This window comes from Ammospiza caudacuta, chromosome 28, assembly GCF_027887145.1.
Source record: "Ammospiza caudacuta isolate bAmmCau1 chromosome 28, bAmmCau1.pri, whole genome shotgun sequence".
NCBI lineage: Eukaryota > Metazoa > Chordata > Aves > Passeriformes > Passerellidae > Ammospiza > Ammospiza caudacuta.
Window position 1 is genome coordinate 3,128,585 of NC_080620.1, and position 10,717 is coordinate 3,139,301.

A 10,717-nucleotide genomic window follows, 5' to 3' on the forward strand; every position below is an offset into this window, starting at 1 on the left:
GCCTGCCCCAGAGCTGCTGCCCTGTCAGCTGCCATCCAGGAAAGTCCCTCTGGGCATTTAGAAGTGGCAGATGATGTTTATCACATCACCACTGTGGCATCATGCCATAAATCCTGCTCCCACCAGGGCCCAGATTTGTGGAAGGAAAAAAATTTTTTTCTAGGAAATGAGGGGTGGGCCAGTGCCTCAGTGTCCTGCACACCAGGTGCTGTTGCAGTGACAACACAGAAGCAAAATGATGGATAAAGTTCAGTGGAAAATCTTAGTCTCTGCATGGGCTCTGTCTGCAGATCACTGTCACTTCATTCTGCTGCCACAGGCAGGCTTCAGGAAATGTTTGCTTAGGGAACAGTGGGGTGTATTCCCCTTCCCTGGCCTCCTGCTCACACGTGCTCCATCACCCAGCAAGGAGACAGAACGTGTCCCTGACACCGACAGCCACTCCGTGCCACCGTTACTCAGTGCCTGTTACAGCATAAACTGTGAATGATCCATGGCACATGGCACAACAATGGGTCTGAGAACCAAAGTCTGAACTTGATAAAGGACTGCCAAGATTTCAGGCTGAGATAATTTTAGGGTACCGTATAAGGAGGAGAGATAAAAATAGTCCTTGCTGGCTAGCACCTAAATCCCAGTCAGCTGGGAGATCAATACATTTGTCAGCAGGGAAAGCATTCCTGGAGGAACCTGGAGCTCAAGGCATTCATGTGGCAGGAGCAGAGGATGGCAGGAATGCCAGGCCTGCCTCTGCTCCCAGCCAAGACTCAGCACAACCTACAAACACAACCTCCTCTGCAGCCACGTGGAGGGCAGAGGGCTGGCAAAGGCCCCACCAAGCCAACTCACAGACAAGAAGAAAAAGGATTTGACAGAGCTCTCTTAATCCCTCTTTGATGGGAAAAATTCCCTTTGAGCCAGAGGATGGAGGTCATCGGGGCAACTGATGCTGTTCAAGATTCCTTCCAGACAGAAAAGAGAGGGAGGGAATCTTGAACAGATTCTCAGCCCCAACACCATGGAAAAGACCAGGAAAAGAGGGTCTTCCTACTTCCAAGAAGACATTAAAGCCTCTTGCTCACCCCAACATGAGCAGCGGGTGTCCAGCTGTTCTGGCAGATGCTGACAGGCAAGGGAGACCACCCAGCAGCATCTGGAGCTGTGGGCAGTGTGTGCTCAGCCTCCCACCCCCACTGCACTGTGTACATCAAATACCACTCACAGTCCCGCCGTACCTGCGTCTGCAGTCCACAGGGGACACCGGGCTCTCCCAGCTGTGCCTGCGGGATGTGGACATCGATCTCACCAGCGTGGGGAAGGAATCCTGGGCCTCCTGCAGGTCCAGCTCGTTGTCTGCCTCTGCAGGATGCTCAGAAGTGCTGGTACCACCCTCTGGCATGGCTGCACAGGAGCACAGGTGGCCTTTGTTCAGAAAACGACAGTCGGCCTCGCCATAACGTACCGAGCAGGAAACGGGATTGGAAAAAGCAACATCCACAGACAGTTTGCTCAGAGCCCTTGGTCTCTCTTCCAATGAGGGAAGGGCAGACACAGTCTGGGATCCTTGTTCTGGCTGTGCTGCTGTGTCTGGTGCTGTTTTGGCAGACGGCAGGCTCAGGAGTCCCAGATCTTTGTAATACTCTGTGCCTTGGAGAGCAGAGTCTGAGAGGAGATCCTCCGTGCTGCTGTGCAAGTCTGCTGCTGGCACATCCAGCTCTGTGGAAGATGAGTCCTCCTGCAAAGGCAGCACAAATCCTCTGAGAGCCCCACACCAACCCTGCAAAGGGGACACCCCCTGTGCAGAAATTGGGGTGCAGAGCAGAGCCAGACTTGCACGTGACTTTCTAATAGTCACCCTCCCCTGCTGTCCCTCACAGCAACATAACCTTGTATTCCTTGACAATCTGGATCAGTACCACTTTCCCCCACTCCTACTTTACCACAAACCCCTCTGGATGTGGTGCTGACCACCCAGTTTGCTGCCCTTGGCCTCTGCCTTGCACGGTGGTAGCAGCAGCAAAGAGGACACTTGCCTTCTCTTCAGCCATGCTGGTGCAGAAGGAATCATCCTCAGCAATCAGGGATGGGAGGAAGCTTTTGGGGGTGGGATACTCCAAGGCAGGGCTGTGGTGGTCAGTGAATTCCCGTAAGCATGGCTTGCAGTCAGACCCTGCAAGACAGAGAAGGTCTCAGCAGGTAACCAGACATCTGTTAGGGATGGAAAACCTGCTGTCACCCACAGGTGACATCAGGCAGCACTGAAATGCTCCATGTGCCCTCTGCTCCTTCACAGACAGGCAGTGCCAGGGAATCTCCAGACCACAGCAGCCTTGATCCTGTAGGAACCTGGTGCAGGGATTTCCTGCCAGCAGAAACCTCATCCTTCTACAGAAACTTTATCCCTGCAGCATGTGCAAGGGGACAAACCAGGCCTGCACTGTCCCAGCCAGACCCTCATAGGGTGTCCTATGCTGCAGAGGCTTTTTCCACAGTAAAAGAATTAAGCACATTTTGATGTCTGTTATTGACATTATGGAGCTTTGAATCAGAAATCTAGGAATAAAAATACTGATGGTGGTTTTAGTTTTATCCGTAAGGAATAAAGGACTCCTGGGTGGGTAATAAAGGATACTGGGAGGCAAATTGGTGGCTCCAGACAACCCTGAATATGCAGAGCAATACCAGAAGCACATCATTCTCCTGGTTCTGGATCACTCCTCTGGATTTTCCCCAGGCAAGGAGTGTGAACCTGAGTGTCCATATTCCATCTGATAACTCACTGAGAAACAAACCAAGGCCTGGATGTGTTTGTGGTACAATAGATGGTGCAGCTGACTGAAGCACATTCCTGTGGAGCGAGACACTCTGTAAACCTTAGCCACAATCCTTGAACCATTGCATTACTCATGGAGCCTTTTTATCCCTTGGAGACACACACAGCTGAGGCAAAAGGCTGAGGCAAAGGGAAAAAAGCCAGGCTGTTGGCTGAAGCACTGTGGTGGATCTCTGAAGATGCAGAGAACAGCAAGAGACTGCAAGCAGCTGTATTTATCCAATGGGAAAAACCAGCAGGAAACTGCTAGAAACCCATCACACTCCAGGAAAATCCAGCATAAAAACATTAATGTAAGGAAGACATTGTTAAAAAACACACTCTTGGAAAGCCTGCATCCTGCTGTGGATTATAAAGCTACACAATTCAGCCAGGAATTGCATGGTGCCAACTAAAAAAAGGCAGCAAACGTGAGGGAGAGTTTGGAGGTTTGTTCCTTGGATCCTGCTGCACACTGCAGATGCCAGATTTTCTGTTTTAAGGAGCATTTTGTGTGTTCAAATGTGTGTGATGGTTTCAAGTGAAGGACTATAAATAATATAGAAAGAAAACACTTCTGAAGGCACTATTTTAATTAAGGGGTTTCTAGCTACAAGACCAGGGAAAATTTGAAACAGGCTTTCTAGCAAGGCTGTAAAATTTACTTCACATGACATTTTTTAATGAATAGACCAATTCTTGCCCAGGATATCCCTGAGCTGCATCTGCAACTGGCAGAGATTTAGTGAGCTATTAAACGTCACCTTTTGCTTTCTTCAGTGCACCTGGATTCAGCTTGCAATCTAAAATCAGGATTTTGAAGTTAATACACCCTTGAACCAGAACAGACTTTGGCATGAGCTTGTAGGAAACAGCAGCCAAAACTCTCACCAGTGAGAGCTCAGGCAGTGCTTGGGGTCTGCCCAGGCAGTGAAAACCACTGAAGCCCCCAAACAGGCTGGGATGATGTCTAAGGTAGAATGGACCCATGGGGAGCAACCAGGAGGTGGGGAACATCCCAGGGAGGCCAGGACAGAGGGTGCTTCCCCTCCTACAAATCCAAGGAAGGAAGAAAAAGGAGATTCCCTGCTCTCGCCATCCCTTCAGCAGTGAGCTACCCCCAGAGAGAGCAGCAAAGCCCTGGGAGGCAGCAGGAGCTGACAAGGGCTGTGGCCTGACACAGGCCAGAGCCCTGGACTGAAGGTTTAACTAAAATAAGGAGTTTTTTCCTCCCAAGCAGTGTCCAGCCATCCCGCCAAGGCTACTCTGGGCCAGCACCAAGCTCCATGCAGCCCTAAAGTGGATCCCTGGAACAGAGTCAGCTCCTGAGAGGCCTGGAAAACATTCCCTGAGCTCTGCCTGTGCCATGCAGGGCTCAGGATTTGGCCAAGGCCTGGGCTGCAGTCAACAGACCCGGTCCAGACCCACCAAAGGACTTAAATCCTGCTCGGAGGCTTCAGACACTCGGTTCAACACGCGATAAATCAGCGGCGCCGCGAGCGCGTGGTCGTGGCAGCGATGCTCAGGCGGGCGGGTGGCTGCTCTGGGGACACCATTTTAGGCAATGTGTGAGCACTAGGCACTGCTGGGCTCCCTCTTCACAGGCTGGGCTGGCACCGTGCAGGGGCAAGGGGGTGATGGAGGAGAAATGCCTCCAGGCGTCGGGTTGTGGGATGGTGGGTGAGGAAGTTTGAGGATGGAGTGCACACAGGAAGGAGGCAGGGCTGGGGGGCTGTGAACATCCCCACATCAATGGTCAAGGTGGTCGCCAATGTGTCAGCAAAGGTGGCAAACTTTGGAGCACCTTGAGTCTCTCATACTCCACCCTTGAATCTGTCTGGAAGGAGCCAGGCTCCAGCATGGTGGCAAGGGGACAGGGAATGTTGGCCCCCCAGGCTCTGGCAGACAGCAGCAGTCACCTTTCCTCAGCTGAAGCTGGAGATGGGATAACAAAATGACACTTTCAAGAACAAATGCTGTTTGCTTTAGGAGAACGTTAAGCAGATTAGGTATTGCAGTTGCTTAATTCGTCTCTGGCTGGAAACCATAAAAGGTTATTGCTGCAGGGACCAGCCTCCTCAGAGGAATTCCCAGGGCAGAGCTGGAGAGGAAGCATCACTTGCTGGGCTGGGATGGTTCCTGCATTTTGCCAGAGCTTCCCATGGGTGAAACATGATGACTCTGGGCTGCTGTGTGGGGAGGAAGGAAGCAGTGACAGGCATCCACGGCATGTGACACTCTGGGATGGTCTCTGGGGGTTTGGTGCTGCGGGGACAGCAGGATCAGCTGGCTGAGCTGCTCTGGCTCAAGGAAGAAGGCTTCATGCTGTTCTAACCGTGCCCAAGGCCACTGGGATCCCAAGAGATTTTCATCATTCCAATTCAGACCTTTGGTCAAACCCTCCCTCCTGTAGCTGGCTGTGCTGATTTCCCTCAGACAGGCTGGTCACCCCACAAGTGTCACAGCAGGTGACAGCACCAGAGCAGCCAGCACTGGAACAAGCCCTGCCAGCAGTGTCCCACCCTCACCTGCCTGTCCCTTGGCTTGGTGCAGGATGCTGCATGTCCCCGAGTGACCCTGGAGCCAGGCTGGCGCTGGGAGGGGACACAGTGGAGGAAAACATGGATGTGAGCTCTGGCCACACCAGTCACATCCTCCAACATCAAACACTGTCTGCATTCCCACTGGGGAGAGACCACACCAAACGTGGCAGGACAAAGGCACTGGGCAGTTCTGCTCCCTGAAACAATCCCAGGAGGAAGGAAAGACAAGAATGTCTGGGCATTTCCCAGCAGTCAGGGATAGAGATTGTTGGGAAACCATGGAGAGCATCACAGACATGAAATAAAAACGATTCCGTCTTCCCCTGACCCACCCCTGCCCTCCTGGCCCTGCACCAGCTGCCCTTCACGTATCTTGTTGCAGGGTGTGCAGAGCTATAGAGAAAAACCTCTGGAAAGCAAGTGCTGAACTCCCAGTGCCAAGATGGGCTGAAGTGCAGCCCCTTGCCTGGTGTGGGCCCCTCCTGGCCAGCCCTGGCAGCTGTGGGATTGGCTCTGGGCAGGAGCAGGGGGAGATAAGCTGTCCCACACTGTAACACACTGTACAGAGCCACTGCCTTATCACCACACTGCTGGGGCCAGGCTCTTGGGCACGGAGGGCAGAGGAGCAGGGGGCTGGGACAGTTCCCTGCTGTCTCTCAGCAGGGCTGAGGGGTTTGCAGCCCCTCTGATTCCCTCGAGGTCACTGGGCAGGTTCCTGCAGTGGCTCCAGGGGGCACTGAGGGAAGGGCCCACATGGACCAGCGAGTGCCACACTACAGAATATCGGTGTGGGAGAGGGGCTGAGTGAGACCTCAGCATTTTGTGCCCAAGCACAAACCCCAACAGGACAAACTGCTCTGCAAGCACCTGCTGAAGGGAGCTGGCTGCACCCGGGCTGTCTGCAAAGCACTCAGTGCTTGGGAGCACGGTGAGGCTGATTCATTTGTTAGTGAAATCAGCTCACCTGAGTGATCCCAGCCAGCCCACAACCCCCCCATCAGGCATGACTGTAGTGGGGTACCCAGCTGGGGCTTGGGGCTCACCACACATCAGAGCCTGCAGGACCCCCTGCGTCCTGCTCTGAATTAACCTTCCCCCAAACTGTTCACTTTGGATCTTGGTCTCCTGCACATCCACACCAGAAGAGAACTGGGAATGGGTGGGGAATAACAAAGGCGAAAGAGGAGCAGAAGCTCTGATGCTGCAGGTAAAGGTACCCAAAAGCATCAGCCTGAAGGCAGTGTTTGCTTACAAGGACACAAGTGTCTGGCTCCTCCAGGACTGCAAATGTCCTGCTTCCTGGGGCTCTCACTTCCCTCTTTCCAAGTCACGGCACCACATGCAGAAATGAGGCCAGTTGACACCAGTTGCTGCCATTTCCCAGCCCTGCTGCTGGACACAGCGAAGCCCAGCCAGGGCCACCCAAACCGCCAGGGCTCCAGACACTGGGGCTCACTGAAAGACTGAAGGAGTCTTTTCCCCCACATCTGCTCAAACACCAAACTCTGGCCAGGCAGCATGTAGAGACAGCTGTCTGCAAGCACCGGGACATCCAGCTCACTGCCAGCCACGAAACAAACTTATTGCAAAACCAAAAGGCTGATATTTAACCCATTACCCAGCTCCTGGAGGCAGTTATGTGCCTTGAAAAGAAGATTAAATGCAAGGAAAAGTGTTAACCATCGCTTAAGGCTGTGTCCCATGCAGGGAGAAGAGGGGGCACCTCCAAACAAGCTCTGCCCGGGCCCCCGGGGTTCTTTGGTACCTGCTCAGTCCAGCACAAGCTGTCCCTGCCACAGCCCCCTCAGCCCCCTGTCCCCACAGGCCATTACCTCGCTTAAAGGACCATCTCTTCTTCCAGCGCTTGGAAAACGATGGCCAGGAGTGGTTGAGCAGCGAGTCTGACATTTGGGAGCCCCGGGCAAGGTCCAGCCCCGAGCAGGAGACGCCGGCACGGAGCACGGCAGAGCTCAGCGCGCTCTAAGGCAGCGCTGCAGGCTGCAGCCCAGGGGCTGCCAAGGGGGGAGCGGAGGAGCCAAGTGTTTTGTCAGAAGTATCAGCTGATGGAAGCTGTAGCCAGAGAGACATTCCTGGTCCCTGGCATTCCCACCTGTGTGGCAGGTCAGGGACTTCCTGCAGCTGGGCCTGGGGATTAGTGGCCTCGGGGCACACGCAGCCCCCGAGTGCTGCTCAGGCTTGCAGACAGAAACAGAAAACAAGCTGTTAACACAGCACAGCCCCTCTGCCAAAACCTCCCTGCTCCATTCATGGCTGCGAGCATGACAGACACTTTGTGAGCACTTTCAGGCTCTTCTCACCTGGCTAAGAGTCACTTTCACCTTCAGTGAAGGGTCAGAGTCGATACTGACAAGGCTTGCTGTCTTTACAAGACATTTATGAAGATTCATTATTTACACTTTTTTCTCATTTTCAAGTGCTGTGGCAGAGCCTCTGCAAGGAACTGCAAGACATCCTCTCTATCCTCAATATCAGCATCATCCTGCAGCTCACAGCAAGTCCCAGTCCCCTGGCAAGGGCATTTCTCCAAGCCCTCCTCAGCTCTCCCTGAGGGAGGAAGGTGGGACCAATCTCAAACTGCCCCAAGAGACCAAACTCCCTACCCTTCCAAACCCACTGCTCCCAGTTGGCACCAGTCCCACATCCCAGTCTCCAAACTTTGCTCCCAACCCCTCAGTTAGGCTGAAGAAGCCAGGTTTTACCCCAGTGCAGATGCTGGTCTCTGGAGGCAGACCAAAACTCCTCCCTGTGGCCTCACTGAGCAGAGCCCAGCCAGTTTGGGAACGGCCACAGGTACCTCCACAGCTTGAAGCCCAGGTTGGGCTGGTGATGCCCAAAAGCAGGCATCAAAAAAGCATTTTTCTTGCCTGGCCACAAACCCCAAAGTGTCACCTGCCCAGTACAGCCCTGTCTACATCCCCTCTGCTTCCATCTCCCTGATAACACTGGAGACCAGCGCAGTCCAGAGTGGAATTTGGGGGTCCATTGCATGGACCCCTCTTGTGCACAGCCCAAACCCAGCTGTGGGCAGTGCCAGGGCAAACATTCAGCCGTGGCACAGCAGCAGCAGGAGCCAAGAGCAGCACCCAGAGGGTGCCCAGCCAGCCCAGCGCTGCCCCAGAGCCCACCATGATGGCACCTGGGGGTTAAATCCTGACCTCATCTCCTCCTCTTCACTCACAGCAGAGCAAAACCCCATGCAGGCTGAGCCTCCCCAGCCCATGTTTTGCACTGAAGCTGCACCAAACCCAGCCCTGGGACTTTTGGCTTCATGACAAGCTGCTTCCTCACAAGGCCTTGAGGAAGGTGAGTGACAACCCCGCTGCTGTGGGATGGAGCTTGTGCACAGAGCCACTTACCCTGAGGGCTGGAGGCATCTCTGTGGCGGGTTCCTCGTGCAGGATCCTCACATCTGACAGCCGTGGCTTCTCCTGCAGCCGCTGGAGCAGAGCGAGAAGCGGAGCCTCACGGGGGAAGCAGCGGCCATGAGGGCGGTTTGCTCACGGGGGCCGCTGGCTCAGCCCTCTCACCGCTTCCCCTTTCTGAGAGCACAAACAAACCCACCTCCCCCATGCTGCCCTTCCCACCACCGTGCCCCAGTGCTGCTTCACCCACCCTCACAGGGCTCCGGGCTCTGCAAGGGTCCAGCAAAGCCACCAGGAGGGCTCTGGACCCTGAGGCAGCCGCTGCAGGGCCCTGGCAGCCCTGAAGTCACGATGGCTGCGAGGAGCAGCTATTGAGGCAACAGCTTCCTGTTCCCTTCGGGGAAAAACCGCTGTGTGTGCCCTGAGAACCCCACACACCCAGCCCAGCCCGTGGGCTCCTTCCACCATGGCTCATTAGCCTCCTACACAGGGCTCCTCTTAACGAGTCCTTGGTCTTTGCTGTCATGGTTTGGCCTTGTGGAGCAACAGGGACCACAAAGCCCAGGAGGTTTGTTTTACACAGGGTGAAGTGATAGCACAGCACAGAAATGCCTGTACTGACCATATTCACCTGCACAGGACAGAGACAAAGGCTTCAGCTCCAAGCAGAGCCCCTGCCCTGCTCTTGGCCAGCAGACAGAGCCCCTGGCACGTCCAGGCTCGGGTTTGTTGGCACAGCCATTCTCTCCTTCCCAACGAGCCCCGTGGGCTGAGGCACACACGCTCCTCATCCCAGAGCCCCGAGCACTCATCAGCCCCAGCCAAACCCTAATCAGAACAAGAACCACTCACACTCCAATTACTCAGAGACCGCAGCTTTGGCAGCATTTAGAATAGCAATTACCCTGTGCTCCAGGAAACCACAAGAGCAAAGAGGAATTAAGGTTTAATTTCTCTGAAGTCCACAAGAGCTCGATGAGCATCAGAGATCAGGGCAGCTCCTAAACACCAGGCAGCTGCTCTGGCTGATGGAATGGTGAGTTGTCCTTGGCTCAAACAAGGACAAGAGCTCTTTCCCTCCTGACACATGTCTGACACAGCCTGGGGGATGCCAAAGCTGAGCTGTGCAGGCTGCCTGGAAGAGTGATGAGGGATAATGGCACAAGGACAGTCTGAGCCTCAGCAGCCTCCCCCCAGCATCCCAGAGAGCCCAGAGGGAAGCAAACCTCCCGGGACAGCAAGTTCAAGTTTTGTGGCTTTGTTTATTTTTGCATTTTAGGATCCCCAGAGAACAAGCCCGTGCCAGAAGAAACAACTCCGAAACATCTTAAAATACCAGTTTGTTTATGATCATTCTCACAGTGAGAGAATCCTGGATAGGCTTAGGAAAAAAAAATGGCACTGGTGGGGCCTTGAGTGCTGTGTCCAGTTCTGGGCTTCTCACTGGGGACATGGAGGGACTGGAGGGGGTCCAGAGAAGGGAACGGAGCTGGGGAAGGGGCTGAAGATTCAGTCCTGTGAGGGAGCTGGGAATGGGGCTCAGCCTGGAGAAAAAGAGGCTCGAGGGGATCTTCAGGCTCTGCACAACTCCCTTACAGGAAGGAACAGCCCTCACCTCGCTGGTGCAGCCCATCAGGAGGGAAATCTTGGCTCTGGTGAAATAAAACCAGGTTTAAGTTAGAAACACCCCCAGAGGGGCCTGGGCAGGACAGGAGGCTCCTGGGGCACACCCAGTTAGAGCAGCTCCACCACACGACAGGGTGGGGCCGATCCTCTGCCTTTGATGCTTTAAAACCGGCAGGGAGGGAGGAGTCTGTTCCCTCCCAGGAGGGAGCACCTGCTCCGTGCCCAGGAAATAACAAATTACAACAACAAATTACAGAGCCACAGCTCTCCGTGCTCCAGAAGGAATCCTGGCACCAAAGTTCACCTGATGGCATCAAAGGCATCACCCAGAGTCCCAAGGTGAGGACAGGGAT

The 10,717-nt window shown here is 54.3% G+C and overlaps 1 protein-coding gene across 3 annotated transcripts in view; it reads right to left on the reverse strand.

Moving 5' to 3' along the window:
• Nucleotides 1-7,263, reverse strand: part of ARHGEF18 (Rho/Rac guanine nucleotide exchange factor 18) — a 50,292-nt gene extending 43,029 nt beyond the window's left edge. For 2 of the 3 annotated variants that reach the window (XM_058820895.1, XM_058820894.1), the window contains exons 1-3: nucleotides 7,188-7,263; nucleotides 2,034-2,170; nucleotides 1,236-1,735 (exon numbers count right to left, since the gene is read on the reverse strand). In XM_058820895.1, the coding sequence (XP_058676878.1) occupies nucleotides 1,236-1,735; nucleotides 2,034-2,170; nucleotides 7,188-7,263 (713 nt within the window). Of the gene's footprint in view, nucleotides 1-1,235; nucleotides 1,736-2,033; nucleotides 2,171-7,187 lie in introns of those variants that run through there. The other variant, XM_058820896.1, reaches the window with a different exon arrangement.
• Nucleotides 7,264-10,717: the final 3,454 nt, after the last annotated feature.